This window comes from Anthonomus grandis, chromosome 10 (assembly GCF_022605725.1).
Source record: "Anthonomus grandis grandis chromosome 10, icAntGran1.3, whole genome shotgun sequence".
Lineage (NCBI taxonomy): Eukaryota > Metazoa > Arthropoda > Insecta > Coleoptera > Curculionidae > Anthonomus > Anthonomus grandis.
The window spans coordinates 10,064,696-10,086,794 of record NC_065555.1 but is presented as its reverse complement, the minus strand read 5'-3'; the positions used below and the strand labels follow the sequence as shown (position 1 = coordinate 10,086,794).

General features: G+C 30.6%; 2 protein-coding genes across 4 annotated transcripts in view; one reads left to right on the top strand and one right to left on the bottom strand.

The window, feature by feature from the left end:
* The window catches only part of LOC126740922 (embryonic polarity protein dorsal-like), a 66,942-nt gene extending 47,104 nt beyond the window's left edge, over positions 1-19,838 (bottom strand). For 2 of the 3 annotated variants that reach the window (XM_050447113.1, XM_050447114.1), the window contains exon 1: positions 19,382-19,837. Coding sequence is in view for 1 of the 3 variants with exons in the window: in XM_050447112.1 (XP_050303069.1) it covers positions 19,214-19,235 (22 nt within the window). In the remaining 2 variants the exon portion in view is untranslated. Of the gene's footprint in view, positions 1-19,213 lie in introns of all 3 variants that reach the window. The other variant, XM_050447112.1, reaches the window with a different exon arrangement.
* Positions 19,839-20,738: 900 nt separating this feature from the next.
* On the top strand, positions 20,739-21,494 carry LOC126741376 (putative nuclease HARBI1). The gene has a single exon (XM_050447768.1). It carries the CDS (start codon positions 20,739-20,741, stop codon positions 21,492-21,494), a length of 756 nt encoding a protein of 251 aa, XP_050303725.1.
* The last annotated feature ends 605 nt before the right edge of the window (positions 21,495-22,099 follow it).

Genomic DNA, 22,099 nt, shown 5'->3' with positions numbered 1-22,099 from the left:
AAATACACTGCAAAATAAAGTAAATTAAAGGGGCATTTTTAAAACTTATAAAACAACATAATATATAGTATTGGTATCTAAAGTAAATATAATCTTGATATATATATATATCTTAAAATGGTCTCTAAATATTGTCTTTTGTCTAATGCTTAATAACTTGCTAGAGCAATTAGTGTAATCAATAAGTGTTATAATATTATAATAAATGACTAAAGCAAGGCTAATTGATAAGATACTCGAGTATCAGCTTTAAAGTTACAAAAAATAAAGCTATAACACACAAGCAATAATTATTATTTACCATTGGTAATATAATTATCACGAAAATAACAGCTTTATCATGGAATACGGAATGCGAATACATGTCCAATATTAAGATTGAATCAGGTACCAGATATAACATAGAGTTGCTCTTTAACGGATGGACAAACAAGCCAAATAAAGTCTAACGCAAGTAATTAAAGTAATGTGTCAACTCTAATTCTGTGATTTAATTTTTAAAATGAAAAACATAACCCAAATTCTGATTCTGTACTCAGTGCCTTGCATGTATAGTCTCCAAAAAGATATAGAATCAAGAGCATACTGGATCTGATAAATCGGTAGAAGTGATGAAAATAATAGATGGTCTATGAATTGTCAATTGTGGGACACTAAGTCGTGTCATCAACTATGATGAAGAATGATACGTCAAATGTTACATGTATGTGAGCCTAAGGGTAACTGAAATATTTTAGCTTGGCAATAAGTATTTGGTGCTAAATAGGATCCAAAGTTTTTCAAAAGACTACAATAAGATAATTTTAAACATAATGATTTTTTACGACAAAAGTAACTGTAATTGAGTGCTGTTGATTTAATGCCTGACAATACATAACTGCAATTTTGACTGACAATATTTAATTCTATATCTTTACGTCCATTAAAAACATTCTCACACATCTTCCACAGAGTTGGGAAAATACTAATTCGCCTAATCTTATTTAAAATAGTGATCATTGGTACTTGGAAAATTTTCTCGTTATTGCTATTCTCCACATGATAGAATATTATATGTTCTAATTAAAATTGACCAGATTTATTTGGAAAATATTAAGTTATATATTAATTAGTATTGAGTTTAAAGATGATACGATTGGGAAAATAAATACTCATCCTCTTAACATTATTTAGTTGCAACGTGGATTGTACGCGAAATTCGAAAAAAAAAATTAAAAACAGCTTTACCCTGATCATGAAACACCACATAATATGTTCAGCGTTATGCTCTCGAGACGAATATTCTTAAGGGAACAGAACAAGTACTGCCCAAATAGTATTATCTAAATGTCGGCTAATACACTAGAGATATTTTGACATATCATGTTGTGGTTTTTATTGGACTTCATTTAATTGAAACGATTTCAAAATCCGTGAAATATTTCACCTTAAATTGATGGGTCAAAATTTGATCCTCCTTATTCTTAAAACCTTCAATAAAAAATTCTCGAAACAAACTTAGTTAATTCTATTTTTTTTCAACAAATTCACCCAAAAACTTATTTCACTTATCAAAAAATAATTATTGTATAAATAAGATAAAAGTTCTGATTAATACTTTGTATTGTTATTATTCTATTTGCATATTTTAAGATAATATTGACTTTAGATACGGACTAAAGTCCGATACGAATCAGTTTAATGTAATTTTTTTATTATATCCAAAGGGCATAAACATAAACATTATAATATACTATTATTACGAATTTCTCTTTCTCCCTTAAGGTCTCTTTGCGAATTATTGCGATTATCCATAACATGCTTCATAACATTGAAAATATCAAATTAGAAAATATTACTGTTTCCATTTTTCTATCAAAAATAATACACTGATAATCGATTAGCTCTACAGCGTCTTTTTCTTTCACCGGATTGAGTGAATCGTCATTTAATGGTAAGGCAACCTAGACAATAAATTAGCAGGTCATTACACAATGGACGATACATGACCATGAGCTCATGATACGGTAGTATTAACATGATATATTTACTCGCTAAACATAATAAAAGCAAAAAAATATTAATGATGTCAAAGGATAATTTTTAAATAACTTTAACAATTAACTGCTGAGCTACAAGGTTACTTGAACTTCAATATTCATATGGAAAGCATTTGTGTAAACACACACCGTTTAGCATAAAGGTCAATGCGACTCTCTTGATGTACACAATATCTGAAATCACTTGCAAAAGTATAAAAATTACTTTCAGATTAGGAAATAGTCAATAGGCTGCGACAAGGAATTAAAATAAATAGAAAAATATAGTGATCACTCCTCGCACGTTTGAAAGCTATTTCCAGAAATACGAGGACAACTAATACGACAACGGATAACTATTGGTGTGCACGAAAATTTGGAAATAAGGATTGCGATGTTCACTTTTATAGACTTGGTTTGCTCGTTTAGTTTTTTGCGTGATTAATAACTATATTATTGTGGTCATTGTGGGATAATTTTGGACTGTTTTAATTCAGTGGGTTATCTTGAGTCTGTCTCCATTTTTTCGGTGCACTTCCTATTGGTCGTCGGTCTAGAGATTGAATATATTTAGCGTTGTAAGCTAGTCTGAGTCCATTTTGTCTCCAGGTGGTTTATTCTTTCTCCCCTAGCTATGCCCTTCATCCTAGAAATTGCCGCTATTCTTTACTGGATCTCCGAAGGAACGGAAATGTTAAACATTGATCCTCTACCTCCACTTCAGAAACCACAATTACCATCCCCACCAATGAGACTACATTAAAGGTGATGGAAATACATGAGACACACCCAGTGTATAGATATACTCAATAACCTTTAATCTATTATTGTAATTTAAGATTTCCTAATTAGGCTTATTAAGGTCAGATATGACATCGTTTCGATTTAGTCCATTAGTGTGGTATATCGAAATATTAATTTCTACCTAATTACCACCCACGGTAACAAAATTAAACTAAATCAAATCATATAAAACGCTTCCGAGGGTTGATATCTCTCATGTTCTCTTATACTCATGGTTTGTTTTGACACAATAATAAGCCATTTGGGAACGTTGAATTTTCCTCATACTTGAATTCCTCATCCAACCTAGCCCAGCCATTTTATTTGACCCACTTGGTATAAATTGTAGTGTTTAGTTCTGGTATAAGCTAGCAGATGTAAACTGTAAAGTAATGTTTTAATTTTAATGCTCTAAAAATATCTGGATAATTCGTGTGTTGGCACAATGACAAGTAACTGAAATTCAATATTTAGTCTACAGGAAGGAGATTTGAAAAAAAAAGTAATTAAGGTTTTTTAAATGCTTATAAAAGCAAAATTTATTTTTAAGCAATAGTAGAATACAGGTTATCTAAACCCTTTATTTATACAAGAAATATGTTCACTTCCATCTGTTAACAAAAAGAACTTGAGACAGATAATGTTTTTATTTAGGTATAAAAACATCTTTTATATAAACTTTTCGGTATCTCAATACAGTAAAACCTTAGCCTTCTAACCCTTTTTAGGCGACTGACGCTTATCACTGCCAAAAAAAATTAAAATGATTCAAAGAGATTCAAAGATTTCGCCATTAAGCAATTCATCTTCATCTGCAACCATCATCTGGTCGATTTTCCGCCAATTAGATTTCACAGTCCCGCGAGCAGTAAACAAAACGGTTCGATAGCGCATCGACCTGATCATTGCATCCGTTACTTCAAGAATCAGGGCTGGATTTAGTAAATTAAGCAATATACTTAGGTAGTAGAATGGTAAAATTCTTTATCATTTAACGCATGTTTCATACTCTTGAAAATGTTCGATAGTGGATTAAACGGAAAAGACTGGGTGGCTGCATGGAATATTTCGCAAAATTAAAAAAACCTTAAGAAAAATCTCTCATTCGTTGACTTTTTGAGGTTGAAACAAGTCAGATGCTAGTTAGTTTAATTTTGGGGCTCTTAAATGGTTGACATAAACACAAGATTTACAATAAAAAAGAAGTTCTACATGCTGTTTATTCCTTATCAGTCCGCTGGGAGATGAGTCACGGTGGGAAGTGCTTGAAGTTTAAGAGGATGTTTCATTTTCTTGAAACCCTATGCCCCTAAGTTACGGAACAAAAATATAGATTTTTTTGCCATAACTGGAATATTCGGCTAGAACTAGGTTGGAAGTGACAGTCACATTTAGCAAATGCAAAAACTTTTAATAGAATTCTCAAGGATTATCGACGGCCCAATCGCTCAAGTTTGTTAACCTACTAAAGAAAAAAAAATGAGCTTTATAACTGTAAAATACAACCACATTACCTTAAACGATTTTTAGAAGTATTTCACATGCATTTCTTCCAGAACTAAAGTCGCGTCAAGAGAGTGAAGAAAGAAGCATATTGTCAAGCATAACTCCCCTGAAATCGCAAGATTAAAGCTTTTATACGTTGGATGTTCTCACAACCCTTTAGATCAGGTCGTGGGTCAGTCGTGGGTTTAGTTCTTCCTCACATGACATTTCCATTATCTAAGAAAAAATCTTTTTCTTCCGGAACAGAGCTTAACGGACTTTGTTCGAGTAAAGTCTAAAGCCACGTTGGATTGCAACTACCGAGCCTAAAAAATTAGGCTCCAGCAACAAACGGGAGCTTTAGAATTGTAACGCATGATGGCAACTGACCAGTGATAAACAAAACTTTCGTAAATATTTCCTCTCTCGAATGAGGCCATTAGCGACCTGGTGGGCATTAATACTTTAAAGGCGACCATTTCAAAACTCGAATTTACGTTCTCTCACCTTGTATATAACGTTAGTCCGTGTGACAATCTTTTTTATTGGATATGTTTTAGATCTTTCGGGACTTTGAATTTTTATTTATAATTCCTGCTGAATAGATAGCTTCGATGTGGCGTGTCCTATTCTTTCCAAATTCTTGATATTTACACGAGGTGTATGCAGCTATTTCCAACCTCCATACAAAATCTGTAGTCGGGAATTTCTGCCGAGCTAATATTATGTAAATGATAGCCGTATTAATCCATTAAGGCTTTCAGATGTCTCCGATTTAGTTTCCTATTAGTATCGGCTTTCTTAGTTTTAGAATTCGATATGATTGTGGCGACTTTTCCTTATTAGAAGCAATGCGTAAAGATGGTTCTGTATTATTATTTTCTGACGTCGCTACCGAGTTATTCTTTCATTCTGTCTGATGTCATGTACATTTTAATGTTAGTAGATAGTTCCTCGCTGCTTCAATATGACATACAACACACCTTCATTTTGAGTTACAGAAATTGACATAATACTAATACAACTGTCTCTTGTCATAAGCGCCCACTATATTGTGCGACCATATCAGATTCGAGTGAAAGAAAAATTAAGCGGCAATTTTAAGCGGTAATTTTTTAAGATTTAACCTGAAGTACTCATTCATTTTAAAATAAGTTTATGGTCGCATATTGTTATTGTATTATGGAGATCGCTATTCGGTGCCAGAAACTTGCAGTTCATTCATCGCTAAAAATACCTACACGATATTTAAATGTAATATGCTTATCGCCCACCTTATCTGAGAAAATATTGGAAAAATAAATCAAAGGGGACCGAAATAGCTGTATAGTTCGATTAAGTACTAGGAATATAATGTAATTTTAAACATTTTTTGAAAGTTTTTTTAATAAGAGCCATGACGTTTCATATAGCCAATAAATAGCACGTAAGCAAATTGAAAAATTCTAGTAAACATGGTAAATTAGACAAAATTAATAACAACTGCAAATGATCCAACCTCGGACTATTACATTAAGTGCTCCAGTAATATGTGGCCAACAAAATAAATATGAAAGAACCTGAACCGCAATATTTTTACTATTAGCACTACCTTGATTAGAAGAATTTAAATATCATATCCGTTACAATATTAATAGTTTACCTAATTAATTGTGACAGTCACATTACAAATGTTAAAGCTGATCTTTCTAGCTGTAAAATAACATTTTCCTTGATTTTTGTTTTAGGTTGCTTCGATTGTGATTTATTTGAAATTTAATATGCTACAGCAAAACTTAAGAGTCAACCCATTGATGCCTATGGAGGTCGGAAACCTGTTACTGTGGCAGGACTATTTTTTAGGACGGTTGCAGTTATAGTAAAGATATAAGAACTATATTTTGTCATAATAGAGTCAAGAGGAACTCACAAAACTTCAGATGAGTACTATAAAATGTGTGGGCTAATTAAATAACAATCGACCATATCACCACATCAAACCTTTATCGAAAACTCGTGCTGGAAATTTTTTTGACATGAGGGTATATATTATCGTCTGACCATTCATGAGAGTTCTAAGTATTATTGATGCCATTACGGGTGAATGTTGATGATTATTAATAATCCAACCAGAAAATGGCATACGCCTAACATAATCTTCTGGTTGTAGGTGTAGGTGCTGTACACGCTATACATGGTATCGATATAGGGCCTATACCGGGTGTCTTAGGAAAGTCTTTCGCCCCTATAACTTTTCTAATTTTTAAGTTAAAAAAATAAAATTTGGTACTGGGATGTAGCCTCCGACAACTGAATACGATTGGCTGACGTATTCAGTTGTTTTCTGTCACTTCCGGTTTAACCGGAAATGACCCTAACTTTCTTATTTTAAATAGGATCCCCCAATTTTTTTGGCATATTTTGATAGAAAATGACATTCTAAGAAAAATGCTACTCCATATGTCAACTTCTGACACCTAACCTTTAAATTATTCAATTTTTTAGATATCAGTCTAGAGTGCCATGAATAATTTAATATCGTTAATTTTACATTAAGTAGTCCTAGAAAAATATAATTGACTATCCTTTGTTTTTCAGAGCTTTCCTAGATGCGTCTAAAGTTTGGAAAATCGTATTTTCAAATTTTTATACCAAATTATTTGTAAAAAATCCACTTTTTAACTATGGTAATGAGCCACCCTAGAAATTGAGTTATTCATTTGAAAAAATTGAGTTATAGCCGAAAATAAAGCCGAAGAGAGTCAATTATATTTTTTTAGGACTACTTGATGTAAAATTAACGATTTTAAATTATTCATGGTACTCTAGATCGAATTTAAAAAAATTAAATCATTTAAAGGTTAGATGTCAAAAATTAATATATGGGGTGTAATTTTTCTTAGATTGCAATTTCCTATTACTTGTGTCTATGGAATGACTAATTGAGTAGCAATTCTTCGTGAGCTGGTCGTTGCGCCAAATTTGGTGTGTCTTTTGTGTGACTTATTCTGAAATCGTTCTTCTACCAAATTTAGAATTTTCTACTTTTTCTAAATCTTGTCATTTAAACATTATGTTAGTACTGAGCGGAGTTCCGGTATCCCAAAGCTTAAACTATAATTCTAAAAACTATGATTCTAACACGTTTTTGTCCGGATTTATCCGGTACGGAAACCGTCACGGTATTCTCGAATAGCCATATTTTCATATTCACAATTTAAATTAGTGTGATAAGAAGCGATAAGCTATTTAAAACATTTTAATTACGCTATAATTTAAAAACAAATAACAATCGGATGAGAACATATAAGTTTTTTTAATGATTTTCACGTGTACAGTACTTGCCTGGAGTTTGGTGCGTTCGTCTCGACTTAGCCTATATATATTATGTACCTATTACAACTATGAATAAATATAACATAGGTACGTATACCAAAAATAATTAAGAAAAATAAAAGCCGATTTCAAAGAACAATTTCATAAAACTAAATAGGTACAAGAAGGGATTCACTCTTGGCATGACTTGCAAAATGGGTGGATTAATAACCAACATTACTTGGTATTAAATGGCATTACTGTATACATTAGTATTACTGTAGTGTGTATTATATTACTACCGTGTCTAAAAAATGCCAAATCATTTCTCGGTGAGATAATTTTTATCTTTTAGCAAGCTGGATGGCAGCACTTCTTAATTAGATTCTTAGAAAAAACCTGTTACTGACTACTAAAACGTCAAAACATATTTTTGTTCAACGTCATGATTCTTATGTTCCTCTGCTCTTATTTAGTTTTTCGTTAGTCGTAAATTTTTTGGTATCAAAATATATTCCTTAACATTTAGAGAAAAAAAAGATCTCAAGTATGATCCAAATTTGTTCGAAAATACTCTTCTGATCATATATGTACATTCTTTGATCATGAAATAAATTCTGGAACTGTGTTCACATACAACTTAAAAACCTCTTCAAAGAATTGACAGGTTAGAGCGAGCATTAACAGATACACAAAATAAACATCGTGATATTCTATTATCCTTTGGGTCACCTTCTTTTATTGGACCTACATTTGTAAACTGCAATTTGTATTTGATACAGGCTTATACATACTCGTAGGCAATAAGCCGAGTATAGACTTATTATTGTACCAACTGGTTCTTATGTTCATACAGTTTTAATTGAAAGTATCTTCTCCAACTCATCTCAATCTCAATCTCAATCTCATCTTAGAGGATCTTCTCCAACTAAAATAGCTTACAGATACGTATACACAGGCAATTTTGTTTAGCTAAATAGAATTTGCGAGTTATTAAAATTCAATCCCTGATCTAGCCCAAATTCCTTTTATTCAAGTTTGGTCCTATTGTTTTCTAAATAGTTTTGGCAGGACAAACTAATGAAAGAGGCAAATAAAAATTATGTCCATATTTTACATGTATACTATGGATCTATAATCTTCATGTGTGATCTATCATCTACATAGTTAAATGCTTCGAGTATTCTTTTTTAATCAATTTTAATGTTCTACGAATTTCCTTTCAAGCACGTCTAAATTTATACAACTTTTACGTGAATATCGATAGAAAAATCCCCAATCAATATAAATATATAGGATTCAAACCTGATCATGTTTTGATTTTTTTCATTTTCAGATACCAAGAAAACAGATATAAATACATTTTGTGCATTCCAAGAATTGGGGGCGTCTACTAGGTAGACACAGGTTAGGTTTTTATTTAAATCAATAAACATATTTTATTAAATTATATTATTGGCTCGTTTTTTGTTGGATTAGTGTCTGTCGTCAAGTTTTTAGCAACATATATCAAATTCTTATAGGTACACATGTTCCTAAAAAAATATATTTTTATAATAACATTATATTTTAAAGATTTAAATAGTTCACTACTAATTTAAATAAATTCAAATTAAATATCACATTGGAAGATATGAATATAATTTAAATCTATATAGTTTCCTAGAATCCTACAAATATATTGACATATATTTTTACACAGGGATTTTTGGAATTATTCCAATTTTGTTTGTTAATTGGGTGATCGTTCATGGATCTCCCGTGAATAAAAATTTCAAAAAAGTTAATCTTTCTCTTACTTGTTGGGTTCTGAAACATATTATAACAAAAAATGTACATAGACAAATTAAGGCACATACTGTATACGTATAATATTAAATATACAGGGTCCAGCAATAGTGCGTCGGTCTTCCATAAAGCCTGAAAAAAAGGGTTGACAACTTTTTTAACAAAAAAATTAAAAAATCACTACATCATTTAAGTTTATCTTGACATCAGAAATGTTAATTTAATTTCAATATTCGGTTAAATTCGGGTTCTAGAAGAATGGAGAATTACTTTGACTTAAATGGTTTTTCTATCATAAACAGGGTGTTCATAGTTATCATTCAAATTTTACAAATTTCAAAGCTTCATTTCTCGCATTTTTCAAATGAAACACCCTTTATATTTTTTATCCGTTTAATGAAGAATTAATAAATGAACAATTATCATTATTTATTATTACTGTTGCAGAACCCTGTATATAAAGCAGAATACAATCATCTTGACCTTGATAAATGCGATTACTTATGACGAAAATAATATGACCAGATTTGACAAGTTAACCCAGGTTAGTTGTGGGGGATTTCCAATATAAAACCACAACGTAAATGAAAAATCGTCTCTGGTTTCGAATCTAATATAATTGTGAAGTTAAAATTGCTATGTCACTTCCGACTATAGCCATATGTTCAGAGCCGTATGATACTCATACAATATTTTTATATCTTATAAAAAAAATCTAAAAATGAAAATATATTTACAAATCTTAGAAATGCAAGCAAGTTTGCGCTTCTTTAACTGGTAACGTAAGCTAATAATGATTTATTGTTTTTTTTTTAATAATTTTTTATAGACATTTTAGTATTTATATACCAAAAATAATCGCAGGTATATTCATTAAACTTTCCCATAAAAAAATATAAATATGTTAGGGAGAGAGTGAAATCTTTTATTGTACAATATTTTAAATAGTTTATGATTTTATTATTGCCTAATGTTTTCAACCGCGCTTTTTATGCTCACATTTCCCTATACTTCTTAATTATATTTTTTACGAGAATATGTTTACTTTGTAGTTTTCTATTAGATTTACTCAAATAAGCTTGATGTTGACCGTTATTTTATTGCGCTATATAATACTCTCTTATTTTCAATTTTTCTAAATAGTAAAAAAAACAACATTATATCGTTATTTATGAATAGAACGTAGTGCTTATTTATGTATGCTAAACATTTTAATGTATTCCAACATTATACTTAATAACATTTGTCTTATTTTATCTTGATTAGGAATAATAATTATTCTTGGTATTTTTATTTCTTATTTGTAACCACACACTAAACTTTTTAATTTGTGTAATTTTTTTAGAAAGGAAATTTTTTTATAAACGGTAGTTTTCTGAAAAAATTATGAAAGAAATATCATGTGTGAATATTAAACATTTGGATATTAAGAAAATAATTATTTGACCTTGATAATGGTCAGCATTTACTACGTAAATAATATAAACTGTTTTAACAAGTTAACCCAGGTTAGTAGTTGGGGATTTCCATTACAAAACTAACGTACATGGAAATTCGTTTCTGGTTTCCCATCTGATATAATTGTGAACTTAATACTAAAGTTGCAATCTAACTTCCGACTACCGTATGCTAAGTATAGTAATGTAGTATGTCCAAGTAAGTTAAGTATTTTGGTTTATAGTTGTATCACACATTGGTTAAAACAGGAATGATAGTACATGTGGAAAAATTAAACCCTTTTTAGGTACCTTTGGCACCCTCTAGCTACGATGCAGTACATCCACGATGCCATGAGATTAGGCTCTACAATATTTGTTTAACAAGTTTTTCCTATAACGACTTTTGAGAAAAATCAAATCCAACATTTTTAAAAAATTTTCCAAAATACGGCCTAAAATTATAGAAATTATATTATTTATAAAATTCTTTACTGCATTGAGTCAACATATGAAAAATATTTACATATTTTTTAGGACTCATAAAATTACATGTTTTTTACAATTAATTTCCTGGAATTAATTTATAAAAAATCAGTTAAAAAAAAGAAATTAGATAAAATTGTCAAATCTCTAATAGAAGATAATAATTGGGATTTTGCTCAGAAAAAGATTTTATCAAGAAATATTTGATACAGCAAGCATTAGTTTAATTGGCCTAGGAATATCTCAAAAGATACTTAAAAAATACACATTATTTCTCAAATTTGCCTGATTTCATATAAAATATTTGCAGAGGCTTAAAATTTCCTCAGCCAGAAAGAAGGAAAGCTACTTGGAAGCAATATTTTGATTTTGATCCCAGGATTATTCAAAAGAATATTGATGCAATTTTGCAATTTATATATTAACAATAATTTGAGCGGTATTATTAAAAATAATCGTAAAATATCTTAAATGGTTTACCCCGAATATCCGTAAAACACTAATATTGAATATCTATAGAATATTCGTTATATTTTCAGTATGCCATATTTTGCAGTGAATTTTTTTATTGGGAAATGATTTACGATTTGTTTGAAATCAGTTGAGATTGTTTTGAAATCTACAAATAGTATAAAAAATATAATTTGTGAAAAACCGTCAAAATTGGTGAAAATTTTGTTTATTGGGTTTTTTGAGGTCAATTATTTATTTTTACTGCAGCAAGGATTTAAAAAAGAGATAGAGAATTTAATTTTCTACAACTTTAGGTTTAAAAGCTCCTCTGTAGGATTCATGGTTTTCCTGCCAATTACAAAGCCCACTTTTTTTCCCCAATTACACTCAAGTTGTGGGGGGAGAGAATAAAAATTATTTTTTCACTTTATATTATACCCATTAAAGGATATTGTGATTTATTTTTATTTGATTTTGAAAATCTGGTATTTTGAAATTTTGGCGCTCTCTGGCTTTTCCAGCTGTTGCTAAAAAGTAGCTCAAAAAGATAAAATTAAGTCTTTAAATAAAAGTTTTCTGCTTATTTTTGGATTAGACATTTTTCGGAACTCTTTCCAATTATCCAAAAAATCACGCCCAGAAACTTCGAAAGCTACCCTAAAGAGCTTAAGGAAATATAAGTTTTTCACATGAACGATTTATGTCAAAAAACTAGTTTCTTTTTTCTCGATATACCAATGTATATGGTTTAAAAAGAAACTATGCCGGGTTAATGCTTGATGCGCGCAAAGCATCCGTATAAACCTAGTAAGTAGATGATTATTAGAACTTTTTTTACGGCTAAATTTTATCTTCTCTACGACTTTACTATCCTTGTAACAAAAATCTTTTCATTTTTGAAACCAAAACTTCGGGTTGTTTAAAACTTGTATTAGTGAGTAATTTGTGGTACAAAACGTGCAATCAATATCCCGTAAATTATGTGATCCTTGAACAATTTAGCTATGTCTTGACGTAGATATTTTAATGCTGGTGTTCCATCATAAAACAGTATTATCCATTTCATCACCTAACCTAAAAATTTCTTCTACATATGATATTCGTCATCGTATATTTCTCATAAGGCGTAAAAATCGTAAAATATATATAATTTGGATTTTGACACAATACAATACTTAGAATTCAAAAAACTCTTATGTTTTTTTTCCTTTGTGATAACGCTCTGCATTAACTGCTGATCATTTCATATTTACAATTTACATAACATAAGCACAACAAGATAATATGTGTAATACATCATGTGTAGAACAAGATGTATTACACATATCTTGTTCTTGCTTGCGTTACAGTAGAGTGGCGTGTTTTTGCCAAAAGGGTTAGTGATTTAAAGAAGATATAAACAAATTTGTTGCTTATTATTATGAGGAAAATCAAGAAAAATAACTCTTTACATTTTATGATGTAGGTAAAAGAAAACTATGTGAAATTTACTCCGATAAAAAAATAATTTAAAACCCGATTATCTTAAGAAACACGAGGTAATAAAGCACCCCTTTTGTTCTCTATCTTTATTAACGATTCGCATATCTATAAATCTATAATATCGACTGAAACTGTCTCTTATTTGCCTCTGAAAATGACAACATAAAACTTTAGAATGACTGAACTGTACATAAACACTGTAGTGAATTGGATTTAAAAAAATAAGATGTAATTAAATGTAAGAAAGCATATTTCCATTACTTTTACACAGATTTACAGAATATTCTGTAAATCTATGACTTTTATACGTGCTTTAATATCAATTATTCTTAGAGGTTATTCTTACCACATAAAAATTATGAACTTGCAATTAGGGATAACTGTTTGGATCTTGGAGTCACACTGCAATCTAATCTTACGTTTGATGGGGCTCTATTCACATATCGTTAAAAAGGCTTTAAGGCTTTTAGGTTTTATTATCCGAAATACCAGAAGCTTCATACAAATTTCAATTTTTATGAAACTCATTAATATTTTTGTGATACTTGATATTTAGATACTACATATTTAGAATATGGTGCTATAGTATGGTACCCATAAACAGAATGGGTTAGTTTTAAAAAAGAAAGGGTTCAGAAAATATTGTATGATGTAGTCGATGTAACTGTAACAATACAGATCTGATCTCATTTCATATTTCAAAATTAAACCTGAGACTGTCGAAATATTATTGTTTTAATGTAAATAAGTGGAGTTGTGCACCTTTTAACCGTATCTAACATGATTGTAAGAAGTAAGAAGGTATTGGAGGGTATGGTTCTAGATTTATTTATTAGTTTTGTAGGAAAAACTTAAACAAGTATTGATTTATCAATGGTATTTAGTATTGTCTAATGCACTAACTTATAAATATACCTGGACTGCTAATGCAAATGGCCACCATGACCAAAAATGAACGCTGTCTGGTGGCCGCCATTTTTATAGTGGTTGTCACTCTCAATGTTCAGTGTTACCAATAAAAGATATATTAAATAAAGTTAATGAAGTTGACGACGCTGACGTTTGACGTGTGATCTGTCATGAACTTATCTAAAAAGTCGTGACTCGTACAGCATCGTGAACTTTCTTCGCTCATAAAAATTGCAATTTAAAAATTAACGTTACCTTAATTTTAAAATGCCTTAAATTTATCTCCTTAAAATATGATTTTGCAGGAGGATATTGTCCATGTTCTGGAAAGTTATCCTCTAAGGAGTATAGTAGGTCGCGAAACTAGTTGCCAGTAAATAGATCCTTTAAAATATCTATACCATATTTTTCTATAGCTCTTCCCTGTCTATTCCAGTTGAGTTGTTTAAAACATTTACCTGTAGAGCTTTTCTTTATCTCTCTTATAAATTACTAATTTCTTTTTTTTATAATTTTTTTTTAAATAATAAAACTCATTTTATAAATATATTGGTTAGCTCATTTGTGCTTTGTTATCTAAACCATAAAGAACATACTTTTTAGTAACATAATTTTATGTCGTTCATTCACCATCTGATTGTTTTCATTGTATTGTTTTTAAACCATTTTCCAAATTAAAACATATATGCCAGAGATTAAAATTGTTGAATATATAATAAAAACCAAATGATAGGGTTTCAATAACCTTTGTTTTTAATTTCAAAAATTTAAATAAAGCACATATTTTAAAGTGCATGCATCTATCCCTGTAAGTGAATTGAAAGTTCGTAAATTTTAACGAGATTCTTAAACAAGTATAAGAAAAAGAATAGAACTAATGCAACTATCTTAAACTCGTAACTAAATGTAACTTTCTATTTGGTTTTTGCAACCATAACCTCCCAAAAGCTTTAACTGTTTTGTTTCCCTACAATGGGCACCACTGAAATTTGTCACTGACCAACATCGAAAGCATCACGCAAAATGGCGACCACCTAGTAGTGGTCATTTATTTTTCAATGGATTGGAAGTCCAGGAATATTTATAAGTTCGTGATCTAATGCCATTAGTTTTTATTTTAGTTTCTGCACAAAACAATATCAGATGTAATAATTGTTAACTTATAAAAATAAGTTTTGTGATTGATGTTACTTTTTCTCTACTGTTGTGCTTGTGCTAATTATTTAGTGTTTTGTTTCCTTCACATGTAATTACCCTGTCAGGTGTTTGTTAAGTATAATAAATAAACAAATAAATATTTTAAAAAACTATAATTAAGTTCTTTCCATAAAAGAACAAATTTCTATAAGAAAATTAATTATATAAATATTCGAAAATTAAAAATTTCGATATTTTAAACGTTTAGAGGGTAAAAAAATACCCTTGCTATGTCTATAATTTTAAGAATTTTTTAAGGATAATTAACCAATATCTACCCTGATTTATTTTGTATTAAGTCTTTTGTGTAACCCGATGGTCTTTTAAGAAATTAGAATTAATTTCTTGTAAATACCGTTGCTCTTAATGAAACTTTAAGATTTTTTAGAAATGTTTTATCAATATCTATCCTTACTATATAAGACGTTTAAGTAACCCAACGGATTGAAAAAAAAAAACATTTCTTGTAATTTCTTTTTCAACATTTAGTGGAAAAGAATTATTCCATTACTCAGGTGTGAAATTTTGGGTCTTCTGAGAATAGTTGTACTCTGGATCAATGGATATTAGTGTTAAATTAGAAAGTTCGTCTTCGCCTGTTGAATTTCATAAAACACTGTTTTAATTGTGGCTGAGATAGTAGTACGTACTAGTTCACACAAATTGACCCGTTAACCCAGAGACTTATATTTAAACTAATATGCCAGGGCAGTTAGCTCAAAAAATGGCCTTTAGGAGAAGCTTTTGCAATCAAGCTGAATTTTTCACAGATGGTAGTACCCATCAATAGTACTTTTAAAAACAAAGTTACACCTTCTAGGAGGCTTGCTTTTTCCGCCATGTTGAATTAAAGATGGCGGATGGTACTATTTTTTAAAATATCGTAACTTTCTTATTTATTAACCGATTTTTGTCAAGTAAAAAACATTATATTTGCTTTTCACTAAAGAATGAAATAAAAATATAAAACTATTTTGACAGGTTATATTTCTGTAAAAAAAAAGTTAAAAAAAAAATTTACACTTTTCTTTTATCATCTTATTTTACAGGCTCAAAATTTTTCTCCAAAAATTAAGGTGGCAAAAAACTACAGCAAAATACAAAGTAAAAAAATCCAGTTGACGTAAATCCCCAACAGTTCTTTAATAGACTATTGCTCACTATGAGAAACGAAAATGATTTGAAGACGTTTTTCGAATATGAACTAAGTACCTATCCTCCGTATTTCTTTAGTGAATAGTGAAAAGTCCACCAAGGACGAGGAACATCGTAGACGTCAATCAAAAATTACGCCTAAGGGTTGAGTTTCAGGAAAACACATAGCTTGTCTTCTCGCAAGCAGACTTCCTATCAAATTCTTCGAACAAAGAAAGGTTTATTTCTTGCCTAGCCGAGAAGATAAAAAGAAAAGGGTATAAAAGTCACACATACGAAATCTGATTGTGACAGAGTTGTTGCGTTAACCGCAATAACAGAATGTCAATCGCAAGATGTAGTAGTCTTTGGTAATGATACAGATCTAATTGTAATTTTAATTTCCTTAGCAAATAAGTCTAACCACCAGCTATATATTTCGGCACCCAGCACGAGTAAAGCTCTTGATAAATTTCTAAATATTTTTAAAATTCAAACTTTGCTCTCAGAACAGATCCGTGAAAATCTTTTATTCATTCATGCATTTACAGGATGTGATACTACCTCGTATCCATATAAAATGGACAAAAAAAGAATATTTAACGTATTAAGAAATAATCCTGAAATGTATGATTTTATCAAAAGTTTTAATGCGTCTTATATGAATAAGGCTGAAAGGGGTACAAAAAAGTATCAGTCAAGACTTCATTGCTATAAACAAATCACCTCACATATGCTATAAACAAATACACAAGGTTTAGGATCTAATTTTGATTTGGCAAATCTTCCTCCCACAGAAAACTCTTGTAAGCAACATGTATTTAGAGTGTATTTACAGTTACAAAGCTGGAGAGGAAACGAGTTGGACCCACTTGAGTGGGGGTGGTTTTCCAATGGCAATGAGCTTTTCCCAGTAACATACACAAAACCCCCGGGGCCCGAACACCTAATGGCTATTTTTTTTTGCAAATGCAAAGATCTATGGACAGCAAACAAGAATAATTGGCACAAAAAAGAATATCTACCAATATATAATGTTATTATTATTAAGAATAACAATGTTTTTTTTTATTTTTTTTTAATGTTTATATTTCTTTTATAAGTTAAAACCAAACTGTTTCTGTTATAAACATATTTTTGTTTTTAGTGTAATTGTTACAAAATATTTTGGTACATAAATCAAACAAGAACTAAAGTTACATCCTGCATAAGTTTTATTATTTTTTTTATTGGTATTTTGTAAGCGTTTTTTAACTCTCCTAAAGTACCTATTATAAATATCGCGACTGTTTTAAAATTAAAACAAAAACGCATAAAAGACTCCACATATTTTAACTTTTTTTGGTAAGGAGTACGGTTGGCTAAAAGTTGAAGAAAAGCTTTTCGATTTTTTTATTTCTTTATTTTGGCAGAAATATGACCTGTCAAAGTAGTTTTATATTTTTGTCTTATTCTCTAGTTAAAAATAAAGATAATGTTTTTTACTTGACGAAAATCTGGTAATAAATAAGAAAGTTACGATTTTTTAAGAATAGCACCAGCCACCATCTTTAATTTAACATGGCGGAAAAAGCAAGCCTCCGAGAAGGTGTAACTTTTTTTTACAAAGTACTCTTGATGAGTACTTGCATCTGTAAAAAATTCAGCTTGATTGCAAAAACTTCTCCTATTTTTGCTTACTGCCCTGGCGTAGATATAATGGTTTAGAAAAATCAATAATTTCTGATAACTAATTTTAGATAATCTCGTAGTTTTCATTTCAACGCAAATATGCTTAATTTTGCTCTCGTTATTGTTTTTCCAAATTCATCAATTTATCTTATACAAAATATAATATCATTTGACTTTATAGAATATTAAATAAATATTTTATTTAGTATAACGAAAAATCTCTTTGTGAAGTGATATTGTTCATAATTTTACCCTCCACAAATTTTATCTAAGTTTTGTTCTAGGACTAAAAGTTTTTCGCGAAAAAATTTCTAAAAAGGTCCATTTTACTTGACTTGGTTTTTATTAACGTGTAAGCAGAATTCACACCCTGTTAATCACTAATGAGCCTAAAGCATCCATTTAAAAACCTAGTAAATTTTTATTAGTACTTGTTTGTAAATATATATATTTTTTTAATATTAAGGATAACAAATGGAAAAAAATATAAATCTTAAAATGAAACAAACAACAACTTTACCTACAATACCTATTTTTAAGATTTTTTTTTACGTCAACGATTATGTAACTAAAGCGTCCGTGTGAATCTAATAAATGATTATTAAAATAATCTGAAATTTTCTAAATTAGCAAAATCAGTTAAAGGTTTAAATTAAAAATATATGGTATAAACATAAACAAAACTACATGAAAGGCTAATGCGCGTTAAAAATGTACCTATACCTACAAACCTAGTAAATAATTATTAGTACTTATATGTAATTATTTAACCTGTTTCTAATCTTGGTAAAATATATAAATCTCAATACGAAAAAACTTACTAGAAATTTTCCTAATTTAGCAGTATCAATTACCGGTTTAACATCAGCGTGAGAAGATATTAGCGTCTGATGCGACTAAAGCGTGCATGTAAACCTAATAAATGATTTTTTTTTAATTGTTCAATTTATTGTACTATATTTATACATTATAAAAACTAAACTACTTAGACCTCTAAAAAAATACGTGCGGGCAAACAATATCTAAAATAATAAATTTAAAACACCATGCACAATCAAAAAACCATCATTTACACACCTCTATCATTTTCATCCATCATTATTTATAAAAATAGATGATAATATGTAGTCTTCGAATATCCACAGTATTTGTTATGCGAAAATGTGATGACTTTGCTTGATTAAGGCATATTCCTTATATTCTGATATTTCACATTGACAACGAGATGCTGTTTGAATTGCTCACCTTCCTAATTGACATGATTCAGTATATAAATCCAATAAAAATGCTCAAACCGGTTCGAGGTCAACACAAAATAAATTAATAATAATAATAATGATTTAAGCACAACACACTATTTATTTAACCTGTAACAATAAAAGTTTCTGCATTGAAATTGAGTTTTCGCGTTTAAAAGTTTTCCAAGTTAAATTGCGACCCGCGCGTATAAGCTTGGCACCACCGACTGAACAAGATTGAGTAGGATAATAATAAACTTTAGCTATACACAGAATCTATTTTAGAAACAAAATGATTAGCGATACTTCTGGGAATTAAAACGCGAGGTTACGCGAATCGCCGGATGATTGCCACGACGATTTCGTTCGCCGCTGTTACGATGTTACGAACGTATTCGATTACTGATCCATCGTATCCGTGTTGCGAGTTGGGTTCGCGGATTCGCGATTGTCCACCACTACCACTACAAATATCAGGTTTTCACTTTGGCCGGTTTGTTCAGACGAATGCGCAAAGCAACGCAGCATGTAGCATCTAGTCCAGTTGACTTGGATGTTTTCAGCTCGACTTGGCTAAGAACCCACTAAACACGAGAGGAATATTAGCACAATATACATAACATTTATAGTGCATCCGTAAAGTAGCAAATTCAATAAAAATTAAATGGACATCTAGATGATGCTTTATCCGTTCGCCAATTATCTAGATATAGTTTTTCCAAATCGTTGGACAGGTAGACGAGGGTTCATTGAATGGACTTTTTATGGGGATATTTAAAAATTAAAGTGTATGTCACTAAATCAGCGAGTTCAGAAGATTTAAAAGAACAAATACACCAGGAAGTTAGAAATATTATTCCAAATATCATTGACAACATTCAAAAAAAAATTTTAAATCGCCTTGGTTATTAGACCATATTTATAAAAAAAAAAATTACCTTTTGCTTTCAAAAAATAAAGCAATTCCTTCAAAGTATATGCATAAAAAAAAGTGAAGGAAAAGGTCTTGCTTCTGCAAAGTAAAAGGTGTTAACTTTTTCTTATTTATAAAAAGAAGCATTTGCTTAAAAACTAAAGGATTTGGTTCTAAAAAAAGGAGCCTAGGTTACAGCAACTTTTCTCATTTTATCATTAGTTGTCCCGGCATCTTAGAGCCTGCATCTTAAAATTTGTGCATTACATTTAATAAAATCTATTTGTAAGGGCTTGTTTAAGTGATCTTTGGTTGATTAGTCGCAGTATTGTGTTAGTTATGGCTAATGTGGTGCATTTACATACAAGAAAGTCAGAGTGAGTCAGATTTCAAGACGTTGTTTAGATTTGAGGAGGAAAATGTGGTGTGGTTGGCAAATTACTTTTTTGGCATGGATTTCGAATCTCGTGGAGCAGCCCAGTCACCCGTGCAAAAAATGAAAATATTTCTGCGGTATTGTGCGAACCCTGGATTTCAGAGCGGAATAGCTGAAGAATTGGGATGTTCGCAACCCACAGTGTCTAGAATATTTTATGACGTGCTAGAGCGAATTGTACAACAAGCCGGCAAATTTATCAGAGTCGCAAATACAGAAAATCAAATTATGCAGGCCAAAGGGAAATGGTTGACCAGGTTCCGTTTTCCCACAGCTATTGGAGTTATCGACTGCACTCATATTCGTCTTGATGGAAAACCAGCCCAATTTGGAGACGAATACGTAAATCGAAAATGTTTTGCCAGTATTAATGTACAGGTTACATGCGACCAGAATTCTGTTATAACTAGTATAGATGCAAGTTGGCCTGGATCAGTCCATGATACTCGTATATGGAAAAATTCGGCAGTGTGTGAAATCATGAAAAAGACAAGAAACACTATTCTTCTAGGAGACAGTGGGTATGGTATAATGTCATGTCTTATGACTCCTTATAACGACCCCCACGAGGAATATCAGAGAGTCTTTAACAAGCTGCTTACATCAGAGCGAGTTGTGATTGAGCATACATTTGGGCAAGTAAAGCGGCGATTTCCTATCCTGAAGTATGGATGCAGATTAAAACTGACCAGTATTCCAAAAGTTATAATTGCGTGTGCTGTGTTGCACAATATAGCTAAGCAATTAAGAGATGAAGATGTATTTACTTAAACTAAAAATAAACTTACACGTTTGAACCGGAAAAAACGTTTAATTATTTTTTTTGTTATAAATGATACATATTACATATACGTCTATTTTTACAAGTTTTGGTAAATATTATCTCCAACAACAACATACTCTTGCGGGGCTTTTTCGTTTGATGCCTCGTTTAAATTATTTAGCTTGGCAGAGTAATATTGTTGTTGGAGATGAGCAACTTTCAGTTGTTCAACTAAAACTAATCGTTGAAGCTGGGTTGTCGTTAACTGCCTCGTCTCGTCAGACTCTTGTTTGCCCGAAGCAAAGGTAGGAATTTTTTTTGCAACAACCTCTTCAACCGATGTGTAGGATCGCTTTTTGTTAGCTACTACTTGAGGCATAATCATCTGATAAGCATCGTTTTCCACCATAATGTCATCCTTTGAAGTAGGTAAAGAAGGTTGACTTACCACGCCAATTGCTAGAGCCCCTAATAAAAATATACATGCATGATAAGTACCTACAAGGTAATAATAAAGACCTGAATCTATTTCTCACCTGGTATCCGACTTAGTACAGGATTTATGTCCGCATCCATAGCATTTAACATAACTTTCTCCCAGGACAAAAGACGA

Coding starts and splice junctions, on each gene's coding strand:
- LOC126741376 (XM_050447768.1), top strand. CDS start 20,739: ATGGATTTCGAATCTCGTGGAGCAGCCCAGTCACCCGTGCAAAAAATG.